Source organism: Pseudochaenichthys georgianus, chromosome 19 (assembly GCF_902827115.2).
Source record: "Pseudochaenichthys georgianus chromosome 19, fPseGeo1.2, whole genome shotgun sequence".
In the NCBI taxonomy this organism is placed as follows: Eukaryota; Metazoa; Chordata; class Actinopteri; order Perciformes; family Channichthyidae; genus Pseudochaenichthys; species Pseudochaenichthys georgianus.
In genome coordinates, this window is record NC_047521.1 from 15,239,808 (window position 1) to 15,260,893 (window position 21,086).

Sequence of the window (21,086 nt, forward strand, 5' to 3'; positions counted from 1 at the left end):
TGGGTTTCGCTCTTGAGGAAGTGTTATGGAAAATGCTGTATTCTCCGCTCGAGAGCTTCACCTCAGCCATTTGGAATGTGGCGCGCACAGCAGCAGATTGATGCGCTGCAGAGGTTATGATTATGCGCGGTCCCGCGGGGGAGAGGTCTGAGGATTTTAAACATTAAACTAAATTATTATTATTTTAATATATTTATTATGCAGTACCCGCGACCCGACCCGCATCATCTTTGTTTTACCCAGAACCGGACCCCGTAAAAAAGCGTTTGAAAGAATACCACCCGCGAATCACCTTTTTTGCGGGTCACCCGACATTTTCACAGATATGTCGATTGAATGCACTAATCAACTGGTCAACAAGTTAGTCCACTCAAATTTAGAATTTTCTGGTTAGCACTACATTTCTCATGTTGTTGATCCCTTATTCAACCATCGGTTGTTTTTTTCTTCAATAAATATCTCCCGACTAAATCCAGAGAACATACCATATCATAATATACTGTATTTGGCTGTTATTATATCAACTTAAACATTACTTGAGCTTGAAGGTTGTTTAATGACTGAACAAAATCTCAGCACAAGGCCATTCACAGTACTGAATGTTATCTATGGAGACCACATCTCATGGTGTTCATCGGAACAAGGAGTCTACTTGATCTTAAGGAGATTATCATTATTACATGAAGAAAATCCCCATGATAACAACTGAAACATCTCCATGACAACTGAGCAAACTTGATGTGCTGATTAAAGCCTTAGGATGTTGTTGAAGGATCTAGAAAACATTGAATAACAACCCTCCTCTTAAGATGTCAACCATACATAACTTGTATGCATATGGTCCATATGGTTTATTATTATATTTTGTAATATAAAGACATTTGCTAAGGTCTCTGAACTCCATGTACTTACAATGGTAATATAAATAAAGTTTCCCAGCTGACGTCATGAAGGTTTTCTAGTCCTATGCAGCCTAGGGCTGCTCGATTATGGCACAAATCATAATCTCGATTATTTGGGTCAATAATTGATATCACGATTATCAAAAACGATTATCCATTTACTTTGAAAACATCAATTTATTGGAGAAGAAAAATGTGAACAGTATGTTTTTAACAGTTGATTACCCTGAACTTTAAGTATAATTCAACTGAAAAACCAATAAAAAAAATAAATAAAAAAAAGTAATAATAATAAAAAGATAATCGTTTTATTTCGATTACGTTGTTTTCGTACTCGTTGCAAGCCATAATCGTAATTGCGATTAAAATACGATTAATTGAGCAGCCCTAATGCAGCCTGTGTAACAATGCATACTGTTCAACTTAACATTTTTATTCCAATGTATCTTTTTCTTAAGGACAAGATACAGCATAGCTCAGCAGGATCGAACTATGAGCATTCAACAATTCAAAGCCTGAAAGATAAATCCTTGTCATTCTCACACATAAAGCTGACAGTTTTCTCCTCCATGAAGGGGCCAGATGCTTGTTATGCTGGCAAGCTGAGGCTCAAGGAGGAGAGAAAAGGTTATGGCAGGGGATAAAACACCTCGACCCCCAAGGCTTCAATTTAGTCGCTTCCAGCTCAGCTAGGTTTACCCTCACAACGGGAACAGCTGATGCCACCTTTGCTCAGGCAAGAGAAAAAGCCATGTCTGTGATTTAAAAAGGTAAATGGTTCATAAGGACCAAGGCTTTTAGAATGAAAGCTGAAACCAAAAGCCCTATTATCTCACATATGTGCTACTTTGTGTTTACTGCACTCTTCCTTATAGCTCTGCATAGCAAGAGAGTGCAGAAAATCATCAGTTAATTATTGTTCCAGTCCCAACGTTTTAAGTGTTTCCTATTATACTTTGAAATGCAATTTGAAACAAGTGAAATGAAACAATCTGTATCACACGGAGAAGGATTTAATGAATTTCATTTAGAAGCCAGGTGAAAAACATTTTAACCGTCAAGAGCGCGGTAAAAATATGTGTGCCAATAATCAGAAGAGGGACTCTTTTGTTTGAGTTTCTTGAATAATTTAGTAAACAGATGATATTTACAATTGCCTCAATAATGTAGTCTTCTTTCAATAGCTTCCATGTCATGTGACCAAATGTCTGGAAAGTCTAATGATGTTACTGCGATTTCATTATAACACAAATAGAACAAAATAACTTGTGTATCACTAAATGTGGCTCAACTAAATATTTAAATGTAGCTTTGACAAAAATGGGAACAAAATATGTGTTTGAAAGACTCAACTGCAGCTGAAAAGTATTTTTGCTGAATACATAAGAAAAGCTCTCTTCAAATATTTGTAAATATGAGGTTGTTTTTATTTTTATTTATTTTGTGTTGTGTCTTTATGGCATAAAATATTAGAGGCATTCAAATAGAGCAGAACATCACGGGCACACTCAAGAAGGATTTATCACAAATGGCAATGTCCTCTCAGTTTCGGAACTCTGCCCCAAAAGTACATGGATATTTGAAATTGACAGTCCATTAAGTTCTATATTGTAAGAAAAAGCCATTCAGATGATAAGGACGGATTGTCAAGTTGTCTTTTCCATTTGGTACATTATCATTATGAATGTGTCATTTAGTAGCACAGTCAGATCTGTGTGCGATACTTCAGAAGTCATTTATTATAAAGAAGAGCACTGAGCAGTGGCAGATCACATTCACAGTAGACATTATAACTAAAATGGACATGGTTTCCCAAGCAACCGGAGCATGTTTAACAACCGCTGGCCATCACAGTACAGCCACTGAATGTTTAGCAGTTGAATACAATTCAGCCTAAAGGTAAAGGATGGCACGATATCCCATCAGCTTGTTGGGCATTCATCGAAACATGTTATTTTAATTAAAGTAAACGCAGCACAAACAAAAAGCAATTTAAGGCCAATTTGCTTTAATGTCAGTTTTAGAAATGTGCAGATTACACCTATATCTTACCAAAAGGTTAAAGGAAAATAAATAACATAAATCAGAGTCCGAAATACTTTAATAATCCTATGGGGAAGTTGTTTTTCCGTGATATAATCCCAGTAATAGTTCACATGGAGCTCAGTCCCTCTTTACCATTGAATATGTACGTATTTAGTTATCAAATTATGTTTTGCAGAGGTCAATGTAACAGCGACAGAGCATATGAAAATGCAGTAGATCAAATGAATTTACCTTAGCTCCTTTGGATCAAAGACCAGCTTGACATCGTTGACGATGGTGGGAACGTACTTCAGTGCAGCACCCTTAACCAGGGAAAAGAAAAGAAACCATTAAGCCATCAGTTCAGTCATTGGTTGATTTCATAAGCTTCTTCAGCCCACATTATGTTATACAGAAATTAGGGAATTGTGTGTCATTGTTGAGTTAATAGTGAATGTGTCTCCTTTTGAAAACCGTGTGCCTCTCGGTAGCATGTACACTTTACCGTCTGTGGGCCATGAACAGAAACAACTGTTGATGTCTAAGATTATTTTGAACAGCCCTACAGTATGTGCTGGTATATGTCTGCAGTGTGTTTGCATTACACTCGTATTGGCTTGACTTCTTATACTCACTCCTACCATCTTCATTCTTTTCCTTTGCCGTGCCACAATAAATCAACTGGGACAAAAATATGGTCTCTCTATAGTGTTACCTTTATAGATAAGATACAGATATAATCACCAATGGCCCATCGGTACTATAATAAAGACATCACGCGTGAACCCGATGGCTAATTACAGAGCCATCCATTAATAAAAGAAATGATTAAGCAAGCTGAAAGCTCCCTCTCTAACTGCCTGCTGCTAAAGAATGGCCAAGGTGGGTTGAGGGTGTTTATACGGCATCTGTGCAGATTAGCAGCAGAGCCAGTTTGTCTGTCAGCGGTTGATTAGCCATACAGATGTGTCAATGATGTGCATGGTTTATTTCTGAAAATATGTAAAGGGTTATAAGCAATGTTCAGAGTAGGTTGCTAAGAGAGCAGATTCGGTTATTTACTTTTGTAATCGTGAACAAAACTTCTCTCTGAGGTTTTCTGAACATGGATATAGTCATGACGTCTGAATAAATGTCTTTGTCGATCTTCCCTCAACCAAATAGAAATGGTTAGTGCTTACATGCAACTCAACACCTTCACCACCTGCTGCATACATGAGGAGGTGTGGAGAGTGAAACTTAGTTTTCAAAAAGTTCCGTTAGACCTTGATTCAGTTGGGAATCTTGGCGCTGCGCCACTGCATCTGTTTACCCCTTGAAGAAGCCGTTTTAACGCAATGTCTTTGTTTACTTTGTTCTCCGCAGCAACTTAATTCCCACATGTTGAGTAGCGATGTTTCAAGTAAAGTGTCACAACAAGTCTCAGAAAAGTGTTGTCTCCTGCCTGTTCTTCACAGCTACCAGGAGCTTGCATGTGTTTGTGTGTCTGTTTATACAAGTTGTTGCATCTATGTGTGTTGTGGTGTCCAGATGTTCATCAGGATTCAGCCTTGAGGTATGATGTGAATAGCTTCCACCTGCGACAGTGCTCTCACGGAGGGCGGACCTGGCAAGGAGCCGGATTCCTCGCTTTCATGCCCGTTCCTCAAGATCAGTTTTTAATTTACTGACAGTAAAGCTAATATCTCACCCAATTACACAGCAACTGACTCCTAATTGACTCCTGAGCTTCTCCTATGGTTGAGCGTGCACATGGATCTACTGTAGGTGTGCCAAGGTGCATGTGCACTGTGATTAAGTTATCTCTAAAAGCATAGGTGTGTGCGTGCACATCGACATGTGGGGTGTCGAGTGAATCTGCAGACAGTATACGCCTGAGTGTGTCTCAAATCTGGAGTCGGCGAGTCTGGGGTCAAGGACACTGAAATGCAACAACAATGGAGAAAGCTTAAAGGCAACGGAGCAAGGCAGTGAAATAAATACCTTAAGTAGCAGCTAAAGAGCAGAAGGCCAGAGGAGCCGCAGACCACAGGACAGTCAAGGTCAAAGGGAAACAGAGAGAGAGGAAAATAGAAGAACAGACAACACAGGAAAAACAACATACAAAATGTGTCGAAGAAAAACAAAGCTGGAAGGTTAGGGCCGCAGATAAAAGCCTTCAGCTTTTTTCTCTCAAGCAGAGGTATTTCTGTACAGATCAAACATGTATTGAGGTTCCAGACTGAGCCCTAATCTTCAAGGAACAGTTTGACATTGATGGAAAAACACTTATGTGCTCTTTTGGCGAGAGTTAAATGAGAAGATCGATACCACTCAGAAATAGTCCAGCACAAACAACAACTACAAAATTGTCCCTTTTACACTTTCTTTATAGATAAATTAAACTATTCGATGAGGCTCGTAGGCTGATTGTGACTTTTAGCCAAGTTATTTCCTGACCCGTCTCCAGTCTTTATGCTAAGCTACGCTAACCAGCTGCAGCTTCATGTTTATTGTACATACATTAAAGTGGTGTCCATCATCTCTTCTACCTATATTTCTTTCAGCACCAATTTAAGATGGTTTTCAATACACCTCATTTTATTTTATGTTCAGCCCTAACAAGGTCACAAAGAGAGAAAATGAAAGTAAGATCAGGAAAAAAAGGAACAAAGATAAAGTTAAAGAAAACTGACCATACAAAACAAACAAACCCCCAGAGCCCGAACATTAACGTCTCGTAAGCTGCTGTATTAGTTTACATCTAACGAGACAGATGCATCTCCAATTACAGAGCGTGTCATCCAAAGTTAATCCAAGCAGATGTATTTACTTTTCACACAGCAGCAGTTATTTACTATATTCCCGCGGCAGCAGAAGCTATTTCCTGGCGCCGAGTTTGAGCGATAGCATGCGGTGTGACTAGTGTGTCTGTCAGCCTACCTTTACCATGCCAGTGTTCTCGGAATTACTGTTCATCATGTCATTAAAGGATGTGAAAAGGTTCCTCAAGGACTCCATGAAGTCAGCCTCGCCTTTGTTCTCGTAGAGCCTGTGAGGAGATGAAGTGGAGAATGACATTGGCAGGTGATCACAAGGCTGTTTGTTTGTTTCATCCCCGTGTAAACAACCCCGCCCGCAGTGGAAAAAACAAGAGTTTGATGCTTTGCTGTTAAATCATTAAAAGGAGCCTGGCCTGTGTGTGTCATCAAAGCAAATATAACTGGATCAGAGCCACAGAAATCACTCTCTCTGCCAGCCAGATTTAAAACAACACGACAAGACCCTGAAGCACCAGCCTGCTGCCGTGTGGAAACAAAAATCTGACAAATGTATGATCTATACCAACCACTCTGCTCCAATACTATACGAGGAACAGAAAGAAAGCCAATGTGATGTAAGGCTTTACAGTTAGTAGGATAGGTGGAGCAAATGCTGCCCAGTGACTGCAGCGACTTAAAGCCGGTGATCAAAGAACAATTGCAGAAAAGCATTTTTAAATGAAGGAGACACAAAGCAAGTGTTCTCCATAGAGCCCAAAACATGCATTTCATCCCTTTTGCAGAGGCGATAAATCTCCACTAACTGAGCATCAACTGTAAATGAGCCACATTGTGCTCATTACAAAGTAAGTGTTTCAATGACTCAGATGTAATCATTTAAAAATAAGGATAGGTAAGACAGATTTAAATTGCTTAAAGCACACTGAGGCAGAGGGAGGCAGGTCACAGAGGAGTTAAGTGTTCACAGTGCTCCACCACATCAGATTTCACTTGCTTTCTTGCAGAGTGGTGGGTGTTTGTGGTGCCACAATCTCTCAGGGGGCTGCAGGTATTACATGGCCCCTGATAGTCACTGTTGAGGGCTTACGGAAATCATAGGATTAGCAGCATCCGTCTCAGGGCTCCCACAACAACAATTACCTAAAGCTGCTTCTCATCTGCAGCAAGGAGGACCAGAGTGAGTTCCTGACTGCCACACCACGCTCAAATCAAACGGGGGAAAGTGTGTGATTAGAGTGTCTATTCTGCCATGTCATAGGAATGTTCCACTGGGCCACAATAAAAGCCGAACATGTGCCCATGTAACCTTGGTACTTCTAAACAGAGCTTCATAAAAGGCTTCAACAGACACAGTATGACAGCTTTGAACATGTTCCAACTCGGAGGCCAACTGGCAACAATGGCATGGCAGAGCGGAGCACAACTAACAACTAAAGAACGATAAAAACCTAAACAGAAAATCCACTTTGAGGTTGAAAGTCGCCGTCCGTTATTGTGCAACAGAAACCACTTGACACAATGTGCACAGCTCTAAAGACAGTGTGATTTCTTTAGTCTTATATGTGAGGTAAAGGACAAAGCGTCCTCTAGACATTCTACTGAAAAGCAATCAAAGTCTGCACACTCAATTAGACCAGGATCATACATCAGCCCCTCAGCCACCGACAGCTTAGTTCTGTGGCTCTACAACATAATCGTCCATTTAACATCTCCACAGCCCATTATAAACACATCCATAGAAATCACCTCACTATGAAAGACCCTTCACCTTTACTTCACTCCGCAGCAAACTGCTGAACACAATCAGTGCAGCACACAATATGGATTTATATTCTACAAAATACATCTGAAACTTGAGTATCATATAAGGAACAACTAAAGCAGCTAAAACTATTACAAAGTGAAACATTTTCATATAAAAAAAGACAATCAAAAAATACTGTATGGACAATGAGAGTGTGTTACTATACAAATATATTAAAAAATATATGCGTTTTATTTTATAAACAGGCTTGAATGTGATTCACTGTGTACTTTTAAGTTCTTATACATCTTGATCTATTACTTATTGCATATTTGTTTATTGGCGTTTAGTTGTATCTGTTTTTTCTACTATAACCTTTCTTATTGTGGATCCATTTGGAGTTCTTTGTACATATAGCACATTGGAAACAGTGATTCGAAAGTGCGATTAAAAGCAATTATTATAATAGTATGTGTGCTTTGGAACATACTGGTTAAAGAGGACTCTGGAGCGGACGATAAACTTGAAGATGTACTCCAGAGCCTTCATGGCCCTCAGCAGCTGCTCCGTCAGCTTCTCAGCGTTGTCCACGTAGTTCTTCAGAACTTTGGTCAGCTTCCTGCAAACACAATAACATAGTCTTAACTCTTCTCAACACAGAACAGGATGTACAGTAATTCATTATGTAGACGGGATCATTAACTCACGTGTATGCCAGAGTGGCGCTGAAATGCTTCCGAATGTAGGTCTCCAGGACAGGGTTAAAGTGCTGGAACTTTCTGTCTGCTATGAGCCCGATAATGAACACCTGTCAGAGAACAGAGATATATTCATTAGAATGTAAAGCACGTGGCTCATAATGGAGAGCAGGACAAACCGCCTGTCCTACTCAATATGCTGAAATATAACAAGATTGCATTTGGACAGAATATGATTTCCTCTCAATCCCCTAGCATACAGAACATCTAGGGCCCAAGAAGAAAAAAGCGTTAATTAAACTACACCCCATGATGTTAGGCATGGTGAATAGGATTCTGTCAGGTAGTTCGTCGTGTATTGAATCAAGTACTTAGTAGTAGGCTTCTTTCTTTTAAACTACTTTGCGCTGTATCTTTCAGTTTAGTGACAAACTTAATGTCGGACAAACATGAGATATGCAGCCCTTTCGCTACAAATGAATGCAGTTCATGTTATTTTACCAACAAATGGGGAAACATTTGTGAGCCACAATGTTCATATTATATTGTGTATATTGTTTTGGCTCCGTTAACCAATACTTTCACAAATGAAATGCATGTAACATTCACACCGTTATAGTGTATAAATGGCAACTATTTTAGCCAAGAGTCAAGACCCATATTGATTTTGTTTTTCAAATGTACTGAAGAATATGTGAAGGTCCAAATGCTTGTGGACATCTCTGCAGTGTGGTGTTTACAGATGCAGGTAGGTAGCTAGGTAGGTTGCAGGTAGGTGTCCCAGTTGAGGCATTCTCCACCGAGACATACCTCTGCTCTGGCACACACTCAACAGTCTGGGGAGGAATTAAGGTGTGTACTCTGCATACTTCACTTCTGCGGTCATAAAACATGTTTCCAAATTGAGTTTTTTTTTTTTTTTTTATAGACTCTTGTAGCAAGGATAAATCATGCTCAAACACAGTTACTAAAAAAAAGTGTTTGATATTATTCTTATGATACTTTGTCGAATGTACTCGTATCTCCTATAGTGCGGAGCTTCCTCTTAGAACCAGAAATAGGTAGCTGCAAACAAACAGGTTTTTGTTGTTGTGAGATCAAAAGGGCCGACACACCGAGCAAAGATGCCAGTCAAAAGGAGGGTTTGGCATGTGAAAGATCAGACAATATTTTATATTTGCATCCGAGTTGGGAATGCGTCAAAGTGTTAGTTTCCACTGACAAGAAGCTCTGCTGGTTTGCATTCTTCTCTGATGTTATCGTTTGCTTCTTTACTTGCCAAGGCATCGAACACCAGAGTATCAAAAGTGTCACTGTCGGAGTTTTCCATCATGATGTTGAAGAGAGCATCCAGGGTGTCTTGCAGGAACTAGAATGACAGACGCATAGCATGTTGTGGCAGGCAAACAATAAAACAAAGCAATAAAGAAGAAACATGGATATTGAAAGTCTCCCTCTCACTGTAGATGGGTGTGGATGCAGAAAATCAGTAGGGAGACGTGGTGGGCATTCACCTTATTGGATGAATAAAATACATCCCAAATAGAGCCAGGCCAAAGAGTTTAAATAGTTATCCTAATAGTGGTACTATAAGAACATTTTATAATGTTCTGTAACTATCACAACAGGGAAAACATGTACAGTTAATGTCCAATGCAATACAATGTGCAGTTAGAACACTCGAGAGCCTTTATTTAGTTCATCTTTAGTGTAATAGTTGTTGTATATCATTGTTCTTCCACTGAGAGTTGATGAGCAATAATATTATATTATTTTCAAGCCATAATTCCAAAAACCCAGTCTGCAAATATGAATCTACAAAAGCTATATGATGGACCAATATGGCATGTAAAGTCCAGCTTTGACAGGGCTGTCAATAAGAGCCCATACAGTGGCTGGTTTCTGGGGGTGCTGCTGACAGGGAAATGATTACCAACTATACACATCCTCCTTCTCAGGGCAAACATGCTTCATTTACTCAGCCAATTCTGAGGCAAGGTGAAAACAGACGTAAAGTGTCAGAAACGGAGCCATCACTCACTTCATGGTGCTCTTAACGAGAAACACACCCACTGTTAACTGCGCAGAGTTTAAAGCCCGATGCAATCTCACAAAGATCAGACCGCGAGACGGGGACGAGAGACGAGTCACTACGGGTAACCATTTAAAGCCTCCCGGGAGTTTGATCTAATCTTTATGCATGGTATCTGATATGCAGCCCATCCCCCTTTACAATGTATACCCTGTTGATGAATTGTCTTTTAAATGCCAAGCTGCCAAAGTGTTATATAATTGCACACCGGCAGCCTCTGAGCGCTTTGGAGAGATTGAGTGCTAATGCGCTGGTAATAATAATCACACCCCTGTGGTTTAATGAACCGGTCTCGCTGTGGCTGACACATCTATCAGGTCGGATCAGAACTGTCTGATCTGAAGGACTTCCTGTGATACGCTGCAATCTGACAGACCCCCAGCATGCTTATGTTAAACTTTATCTAGAGTCATTTATTCATCTGCCCCACGCTGGGCCTTTAAGAGCCTTCCTACACTTCTGACAGCAGGTCATCTCCCGCCCTTCAGTTCGCTGTGTGTGTGTGTGCGCGACCTCCACACTGTAAACAAAAACTAGCAACCTGTTCCTTAGACAGGCAGTGAAACAATGTGTGCAAAAGAGCTTCAGGAACACTAATGTTTGTGACTGTAATGTGTGTCACCAGCTGTTGAGATATTTGTATCCAGACAATAGAATGAGGTACATTTTCAGGATATAGAAAAATATAAGCTACGGTCATTTAGTTTTCGCTTCAGCTTTGAATGTGACTCCCGAGGTGATTTCAGAATGAATTGCGTCCTCTGACCTTGACGACTTCGCCCCCCTCCACCTTCATCAGCTGACGGAGGTTCTGCTGCAGCAGGCTGATGTTGGAGCGCCACTTCAGCAGGCCAAGTAAGTCCACTGAAACAAAGAAAGAAAGAAAAAAGCACAGCATGACGTTCATCCTGCCAATGGATAGACAGCGTGAAGAGAGATGGATAGACAGCGTGAAGGGAGATGGAGAGGCAGCGAGAAATGACAATTAAGATGGAACATTTGAAGTAGAGCTGTGGGGCCGGAAGTTTTCCCCAAACATACAAGTCTGTTTGAAAATGTCCCAGACACAACTTGAGTATAAGACTTAATTATTGAAAATGTATTTGGGAACAAGAGGATGAGTCATGATGTAATTAATCACGCTAGATGGAGCGCTCGTTCAAACCAATGTTGGCAGTTTATCGAATTGGGACTGAGTTTGTTAGCCATGTGAGCAGATATTGGATTAATAATTGATTAAGAGTAATTGTCCCAGCTATAGTCCAGTCCACATGTAAGGCAGAGAGAGACACTTCTTATACCAAGGAAAATATGGTTTATAGAGACGCCTCTGTGGGACCCTTGCCTCCATCTGCTTTATTATAATTGAATGTAGCATTGAATGTAGCATTGGAGCTGGGGTTCAGTTAATGCCCCAAAAATATGTTAATTAGAGTATGAAAGTGTGACTTCAGAGTACAACATTTGCCGGATCTTCTGCCTCTTTAGGCCCTTAAAGGAATCCCCCAAGTGTTCTTCTTAAACCCCCCCCCCTTCTAGTCACATTGTCTGAGCTCAGTAGAATGAATTGAGGAAGGAAAAGTATTGTAACTTAGTCTAATTTGCTTTTGAAACTTTGAGGATCTAATTATTTGAAGGGGTCTATGAAGTGTTAGAACGAGGACCTCGATTAACCGCAAACCAGTTTTACTGACTTACAGATATCCCCTTCCCAATGTAGGTAAAAAAAGCGTGACGTTGTTGATGGACCCATTGACATCAGGTGAAAGACCCAGATATCCTCAGCTTGGCCACTTTGTCGAAGCCATGCACTCTTCCTGGGGCCATGGCTGCTCCCTCTCTCCGCTCAGCATGCCTGATCAGCTATGTGAGGACCAATCGTGCGTGGCGAGACAGTGATATATGCCTGTCATCTGCAAACCTGACAACCTATCGGGCTTCAGTCACAAGATCCCATCTCAACTACCAAGGATCCCACTCCCCAAGGAGACATACATTTGAAAATTGACGGTTGCAGCTCAGAAAGACATGAGAATAAATCATCGGGGAGCTTGTTCCCACTGTAGCACTGCTGTTGGAGGCCACACCATCTGTAGCATATGGGACAGTGCGGGGGGGTGGGAGGTATTGTTTGCATTCAGGAAAAGTGCCTTCAAAACTATTTCTGCCCCAGAATGGATGTCTTTTTCGTCAGCCGGATTTAAAAGCAGCAAAGCTGGCAGATGTGTTAAAATGATTAATTCTGGGACAATAGGTAAAACTGTCAGCGCATAACAGTTATCAAAACGCCTTTAAATCCCGATTTCAATGTTTATTTGCAGTACATCTTGCCTGACAAGAGCATTTTTGTTTTCTTAATTACAAGAAAATGCAACAAATAAAGTAGTCCTAATATATTGTTATTTTTATTTAATAGTTACAACCTTGTTTTTGGATATAATGTGAAAGTGCAGGTTTTGCACAGTGATGTAAGAGCAAATTCACACTGTACAAAAACGTACTTCTCTACCGTGCGACTTGTCTTGGTAGGAATAGGATGCAAATCCACCTGTATATAAAGCAAGCCGTCTGTTGCAAGGGTCATTCAAGTGTCGTCCCCCCTGTGGGCAACCAGCTAGTCTGAAGCTAGTCTGAAGCTAATATGAATCCAACCAATAATGGAGGGAGAAGTATAGACACAATTACAGGCGCGAAAATCACGTGTTTTTGTATTATCGGTTAATATGTTGATTAACAAGAAATTCATTCTTTATTTGTTCTCGATATCGAAAAAAAATTAATGTCACCAGAGACAAATGAGAGATTCTTAAATTGCGAATTTTGATTAGGGCAGCAAAGGCTCAGGATGTAGAGCGGGATGTCGTGCTAATAACTCGGTGCCTTGGGGAGGACATTGGACCACAGCGGTCTCAATGGTCAGGCAATGTTCTTTAGGAGCACAAGATCACATCGGAACAGCAAATACATTTTGAACATTTAGCCTCATGATTTAAAAGGTTAATGTTAACATTGTTTGTCTCTCAACTTTCTGTTGACTTAAAAACACTGTTGGAGGGGGAAGGTTATGTAAAATTGTAGAAAAGGGAAATTAGAAACAAATAGTGAGCGAGTGAGTGAGCGAGGGAGCGAGTGAGCGAGTGAGTGAACTAGGTGTTTAGAGTTTTAAAGAGCCTCCAGGTTTTAATAAAGCAGTCAGACTGCAGCACAGACAAAGAGAGATTGGCTCGGCTTGCTTTATTAAAATAGCGTAAACCTTTTCCTAGATCTTCAGTGTGGAATGAAACCCCATGGGAACACACACACTCACAAGCACACACACAGCTCTGTGTTTAATCAATCTCAGTGAACAAGGCAGCGTGATCCCAGAGCACCTATTGGTGCCATGCAAATTAACAGCACAAAGTGCCAGGTAAATATCAGCTGCTCCACTGGACTGAATCTTCTCACCAGGACACACACTGCTGCTCTCACACAGAAAACGGGAAGCTTGGAAAGGAAGAATGTGGATAAGAAAATGCTACAGAATGATTTCGTCCTCTGTGTTTTATACTTCTACAGTTTAAAGACAACGGTTTGAGCTCCAGACATTGCTTCCCCCTATCTATTGTAATGACTGAGTGTGGGCAGGTTCTGCTTCTGTAACTAAGGCTGCTGACATCACCACCCACTGAGCAGAGTAGGAGGGCACACACGACTGTATTTTAATGACAACTTCATACCGCAGACTAAACTTAATAACCCTCAGAGGGAACGTTACTGAAACAACACAGAACGCCCCCCTCTTTCATACAATATACTAAGCAGCACTTTATGACAAAACTATGAAGAAAAGGGAAGATCTAACCGTGGCTGTTCTGGGGTCTTCAGTGGTCCACTAACCGAGGCTTTTAAACAGTTCTTGTGCATGTTAACCGAGCCACATTTAGGAGAGCAACAAGGACAAATCGACTTTTCTCTCGCATGCTGTTATCCGGCATCTTTCAAGATGTTCGGCAAGGTAAAATAAGGCCTCCATATTAGTATGTGGCTGGCAGAGGAGGATTTCTACTGAAGACTGATGCAGACAGCTGTTCCTCTTCTGCAAAGTCACAGTCAGATGAAAATGTCAGTGAATCAAGAACAACTATTTTCTTTTTTATTGTAAAAATAAAAAAGTGGTAGAATCTTTTCAAGTGCAAGAGGTCTTACACTTTTGCGACTCAGACTGTCCTGTAGTATAAGCAGAGACACTAAAGTCATATCACTTTATCTTATTTCACAGTGTATTCAGTGAGTGCTCTGATGCCGCAAAGGACTCAACCATACAAAACATACATTTGCGTCAACGATTCACCTTAAGCATTTCCATTCAAGGTAGCCTTGTCTGACTATTTAAAATGATCCTTGCATTAAAATGTATAAAAGGCTTATTCAAACAGGTTGTTGAGTTGGGCAGGTACATCTATGAATTACTATGCCAGTCAAAGTAAGCCTGCAGTGAATGTGTTGCTTCTTCATTTGTATTCCCTTTGAGGCTGCGGCCAAAAAGCACTGAGAGGAATGAGGAAGCATTCATTTCAGCTCTAATTAAAATGGTGACCAAACAAAGCAAAGAGTGCAGAGGAAAGCAAACCATCACTAGGACTACCGTGTTATGAACACAATCTGGAAATACCAACATGCCCAGGGAGGGGTAACAGCAATGTCTGTTGGGGTTTATGAACATGTATCATGTCAAGGGAGAACAGAGGAGGCCAAAGTCCTTTGGACATGAGCCACAGGGCAGCGATGGGGATTTCCACAGCTTAATGAGTGGAGATCTTCTCATGGAAATGACTCCACCTGATGACAGCAGTATACAGAGCAGTATTCGAGATGGAGTGAAATGTACCGACTGATAGAGGGGAGTTGAGGAAGAGAAAGTAAGTAAGAAGGGGAAATGGATGAAAGACAAAGGACAAACGTGTTCACGTTTGAAGTCCAGGTGAGAAATCCCGGGGTCTTACTCTAAGTAGCATGTGCATGGTGAATGGACTGCATCTATAAAGCACGTATTTAGCATTTGAGACCACTCGAAGCACCTTGTACAGACCACACACAAATGCATGCAGAGACAGAGGGTACCAGACAAGCCACCTGCACATCAAGAGAGCTAAATGTAAACACACTCTCACGCAGTCAGGACCTACAGTATGTGGGGCTTAGTATCTTGCCGTAGGACATTTTGACCACAGGGGTCAGTAAAACCCCAGCCTTCTGATTGCCTGCCCTATGAATAAGTTGTCTTTAAAAGTCAGGCACTTTAACCCAAGGTTGGTTTTAAATTCCAGGGTCTATGTCGTTGAACTAGATTTTGATATGCCTTTTTCCTTCAGTGAGTGCTTTTCTTCACAGTACATTTAAAAATGAGGGTGATCATTTGGGCTAATGCAAGCGTTTCCTTAAAAATCGGCTTTAGGGTTAGAACACTTGGGTGAAGACCTTGATTATCATAACTAAATGTATAACTGTTAAAGATCCGTGGGGACCCTAACAAATGTGCTTTGTAGAGAAGGAAGTGAAAGAGCCCAGAGTGTGAAAAAGACACAAGTATAGAGGTTATTACCATTCTGTGTGAGTTTGGTGGAGCAGACCAGAGTGGCGATCTGGAAGGAGTCCTTGCTGATGGTGCAGTTGCCCAGGTTATGGGTGTTTTTCCCGGTGGTGGAGTAGCCCTTCTCCTCCAGCTCCATCTTGGTGGTAGGCAAGTTCAGGTACAGAGAGGAGTCTTCCAGCTTCTTTGCTTCAGCCTGAAGAGATATCCATATCAAGTGTTGTGAACTATAACTTTAATAATTACAAAACTCAACTGCAGTGTCAAATGAGATTAGACAAATCTAATAGTGGGATTGTGTTCCTACATTAAATGTTATATTAAGATAATTAGCAAAGGTATCATTATACCATTTTAATCGAAGGTCATTTCATTTCACTGAGGGGGTTGATGTGTACAAAATATACAATCCTACATAGAAGGCAGGGAAGCTGTTATTACGCAGCTCCTCATAATACGGGCACATGATCTACCCTAGTCTTTTTGTGGGCCAGCCCTGCAGGTATGCAGCCGGTAACAAACAAACAAACCAGAAGTGACTTCTAACCGTGCTATGGGCTCGTTCATATTTACCTTATACACGATGAGATCATGCTCGCCGTCCCTCAGGGTCGTCCCATCGTACCTCATCAACTTCACAAAAGACAATGCGAATATCTTCTCCGATTTGTCTTTGGCTGTGGGAGGAAGAAGAGAAACATGAGAAGGACAGAAAACAGTCAGAGGGAAGGAGATGCAAATCACTGCATTTCAGATTCATACTCATACTCTGGTTTTTGGTGTATATATTAAAATATATTCAGGTGTATCAATAGTGTTTTTTTTAAGAATGCAGGGAGTGGTTAGAGACCGGCTCCTTCGCAGTAAACTATGCTGTAGGGCTTGCTTTACAACAAGTCATTAACAAGTTAGAGACAATCCCAAATGTAAATCTCTACAGTACCGGCTCCGAGTGAGATCCTGAGCTGGCACAAGAACCTAATGTTAATGTCTGTGTCTGTGCACGAGTTGTTCATCGCTGCAATTATACAAGGTTGCAAATGAACTGTGGAAGGCAAAGAGCAGGTGAGATATTTGTTTAATTATAAGCCGATATATGCAGCCTCTGAACATTGATGTGATTATTATACAGGCATGGGATTTTAGACATATGAAAATAAAAACAGCTGTAAAAGAAGAAAGAAAAATGCTCATTGCTTGTGTGTATGTGCACACACACGTGAGACAGTGTATTGGGTTGTTATGGGGAAGCGCTGCAGAAACAAGCGAAAGAGTTATGACTTTGTCCTGTAACCAAATGTTTGTGTACGGCCGCATACATCATCATTCTGGATCAACAAGCTCAAATGTACGCGCAGGGCGACGTGATTCATCGAAGTATCTTGCATCTGCATAAATCCCCTCATTGGTTTGCTGCCTGCAGCCTCGCCGGTGAATAATTGCTGGGTTGGCATCAGAGGAAGCAGTGGAGGGAAAACACTGCACGCATGTCACCCAGTTAAGAAAAATGTATACGTGAGAAACTTGGGATTCTGGGAAAGAGGTCAGTTTCAGGACAGCGACTCTCTTTCAGCTAATCAAAGTCAAGTTTGTAGGAAAGCTCTGTGGCCTTCTACCTCCAAGGTGGGCTGTCACTTCACATTCATGTTAAATGTACTGTCCCCATCCTCTGCCCACTCACCAGGTAGTGACATAATGACAAATGGAACAGAAGTGAAAAGATGGCAAGGATCTCTTACAGCTGCGGTGGCATCTGTGATAGCAGCCATCGGCCTGATGAGCCCCGACAGTGTTAGAGCGCTGGTCTGATTCTGAACCAGGGGCTGCGATACAGAGCACATGAGCTGGAGCAGTGGCCCTTATTAGCAGCTCTGTCACTCTGCGTTTCCACCAACAGTTCAGTCCTACTGAAGCTGGGAGCAGTGGAGGAGGCGGGAAGGACACAAGCAGGAGACGGCAGAGGCAGACAACTGAGAGGACTTGAGAAGTGCTTTGCTGGTAGAATGTAGACATTTCTTCACTTTGGCTTATTCTTATGTTCGCTGATTTCTTTTATTTTCAAATGATCATTGTGTGAGTCTGTAAAATACTATTTGTAGACTAGATCTAAAACAGTTAATCAGAATTGTATATTGTCATTAAAAAAAATAGTACAGCTCCTGCGATAGTCAATAATGCAAATGTTCTTACATCTAAATTACCAATTTGTTCCAGGTTGGATAATAATGATTTCAACGTTGATATCGAACTGGAAGTCTGCCACACAGGGATATTGAAGAGAAATCGCATCAGTTGTCTTCCAGTACAATTAAAAGGGAGAAAACCAGCAGAGTGGTAAATGCAACAGATTTGATAATGTTTAGAGGCAGCCAAAACTCAGACAGAGACATGGAAGTAACATGCGCACATGTCTGCATAATGGGACACCTCTAAATAGGAAAATACAATGCATAAACCAAACCAATATTACCCGGCCAATGCAATCCAACTTATCTCTCTATTGCCAATTGTTTGTGAGTAAACGTGTGGTAGCATCATTATGCCCCTCAGGTCCCAGAGTCACTTGAGGTGAGCAAGTTTGCAGCATGATAACAGCAAGTCGCAGAGTTTCAAAGGCATGCCTCGTAACAGCATCAGTCCCCGCAGAAGCAAGGTGCCAAGCATGACAAGAAGGCTCTCCAAGTGGATTATAAGACCTGGCCGTTTCTGCCCAAAACACCTGCATGTTGGTGAGAAGCCAACAGAGCTGAAGGGTTTTGGAACTGGAGGATGACGGCAGCTGTAGATTATTTTATGGAGGAGGTTTACCTTTCCGTTCCGATATATACGCTGTGTCCTTCTCTTCCTTTTGTGCCATGTGAAGTAATCGTTTAATACACCTGTTGTCGCTCCCATTACCCCACCAAATCCTCTTTCCCTGCCCCAGCTCGGCTGCTGGAGGGATGGCCTGGCCATGCGGCGGACAGATGGGATGGCAAGGCTGCCAGTACCAGGCTTCCCTGCCCTCTACATCCCCAACATTAGAAAGGATGTTAAAAAAACAAAAGGCCATCTAACACTGACTGCATTAAGCTAGACACTGGTCCCGATAAACAAACGAGTCCCCGCAGCCATTTTTTCACATCCCAGCTGTAGTGTCGGACGAGCCACTTCACGATGCTGCTGTGTGCATGGGAAGACTAATACCTCTGATTAGTGTGACAAAGGGTGAGCTTCAAAGTATTTATCACTTTGCCGCACATCTGCTCCGATTGGATATCTTCCATTCGGTTTTTATCAGCGGATAGATTAGCCATCCAATTGTGCATCTGGTCATTGGCGAAAAGTTATTATTCACACGCTGACATTTGTACTCACAGTCCTGCGATGAGCGGTGGCGAAAGGTGAACCGCAAGTGACTCCGGTTCACGTCTTCAATAGGGATAGCAACCTGAGGTGGTGGACAGACAAGGGTTTTGTAAATAAACATAATATCACAAAGCAGATCTTTAAGGACACACTGGGAAACACATAAGCCCCTGATTTTAGATGTCCATATTAAGGTAGTAACAATGTTTAAGTAATAACAATGTCCATTGTTGGAAAATGGTAACTTGTGATATGAAAAATTAAAAACATGAAAAACCCCTGATATGGAACTTATTTTATTTATATACATTTCTGCTGCCACCACATTAAGCATTTAATATACTGCATGGTTTAATATTGATCGCCGTCTTTCTATGCTTCAAAGCTTCATGGGTGAATATCCACCAGTGTTCATTCTATAGACTGCTGGTGATGGAAACCAGTGTAGTGATGAATAATGGATTTAAGAATGATATAAAAAAGGGAGGCAAGGCATTCGAGGTGGAAAATAATCACAAAATGATTACCTGCAATAACTGAGAAGAAAATGTAAGGAGTGAGACGCACCTTTATGGTTTCAAACCAGCGTGGCTGCTTCACTTGGTAGTAGATGACAGACTTGTACTCGTTGATCCCTTCATCCCCAGCGCCAGGGAAAATCACATTCTAGTGCAGAGAAAGAGAGATATCAAACAACAGGACTGGTTATCGAGTTAAACGGGCAATTCAAGTTTTAAAATCATCATCGTTTAGCTATTCTCACTGTCAAAATATTAGCATCATCCCTGCATGTAGGAAACTGACTTTCACTTTGTAATAAAAACGTAGTCTGTGGAACATAAAGCCTTTCGACTATAATGGCCTTTAAAAATCTGTATGCACTTCATGCATGCACTCACGCGTGTTGGCTGCCAATCTCATGACAGCTTTGTGGAAATAAGAAATAAATGAGATTTTAATTATTTAAGGAGGGGCAGTGGCTCACATGCAGAGAGAAGTGGAGGAGAGAAGGGTGAAGAGCAGCTGGTGCTGATGGAGCCAGCCATGTAATATTGGTAAGGGAGCGTTATGTAAAATACTACGACCCCTTGGGGGATTTTGGCACGAGGATTGGAGTGACAGCGGATGGCAAGCATGCCTTGTTTTCTATCAATCGGCACTCAGCCTGCCCACCTCCCGCTACTCCAGCTGACTCCCTGCCCTGCTGCTGCTAAAATACTCTGCCGCTAATGGCTTCTGACAACCAGCAATTACGAGGAATAACAGGCCTGGTCTCCCCAAGCCACGGCGAGCAGATCTGGGGGGCAGGTGCGGGCTCTAGTGACTCTTCCCCTTACACTAAAAGGCCTGGATTCAGGAAAGCTTCCGATTTTGCAGAGGAGAAAGTGGCCAAGGTCCAGCCACAGCCACAGGCTACTTTGTCAAGGTCATGAGAGGCCACTGTCTAGCCCAGGGGTCTGCCGCGTGCGGCTCTTTAAGCCCTCTGCTCTGGCTCCCTTGAGCTTAGACAAAAATAAGAAGGAAATAAAATAAAACATATTTGTACAGTTGAAAAACGATTTTAATTAGGTCAACTAAAATATGCATCATATCCTGCTACGGTCACGCGCCAGCGCCTTTTCTTGCAGGTGAATAACCTGACCCCCGGCTCGATGAGCGAACTATGGATAAATCAAAGAAAATAAAAGTATCCGAGGAACACAGAGGGTTTAATTCTGCGTGGTTAGAGTTATATGCTTTCACAGCAAACGATGCTGGCTTACCTGTATGTTTGATATGTGGAGAGAAGTTGTTAAAGGTGCTGCAGCCTTACGTATTGGAGGAACAACACGGAAGAGGAAGACAGCTGACGATATTCAGTCATAATTCAATCAGTAAACTATTTTTAGGGTGCAGCTATATGTTTTTTGTATTTCAAAGTGGGCCCGTTTTAATTATATTCA

The 21,086-nt window shown here is 41.5% G+C and overlaps 1 protein-coding gene across 1 annotated transcript in view; it reads right to left on the reverse strand.

Moving 5' to 3' along the window:
- The window catches only part of dock1 (dedicator of cytokinesis 1), a 189,293-nt gene that overhangs the window by 120,473 nt on the left and 47,734 nt on the right, over positions 1–21,086 (reverse strand). The window contains exons 15-24 of the mRNA XM_034107070.2: positions 19,711–19,809; positions 19,153–19,225; positions 16,369–16,472; positions 15,808–15,991; positions 10,990–11,087; positions 9,411–9,500; positions 8,141–8,241; positions 7,924–8,052; positions 5,850–5,958; positions 3,180–3,250 (exon numbers count right to left, since the gene is read on the reverse strand). Coding sequence (XP_033962961.1) covers positions 3,180–3,250; positions 5,850–5,958; positions 7,924–8,052; positions 8,141–8,241; positions 9,411–9,500; positions 10,990–11,087; positions 15,808–15,991; positions 16,369–16,472; positions 19,153–19,225; positions 19,711–19,809 — 1,058 coding nt within the window. The remainder of the gene's footprint in view (positions 1–3,179; positions 3,251–5,849; positions 5,959–7,923; positions 8,053–8,140; positions 8,242–9,410; positions 9,501–10,989; positions 11,088–15,807; positions 15,992–16,368; positions 16,473–19,152; positions 19,226–19,710; positions 19,810–21,086) is intronic.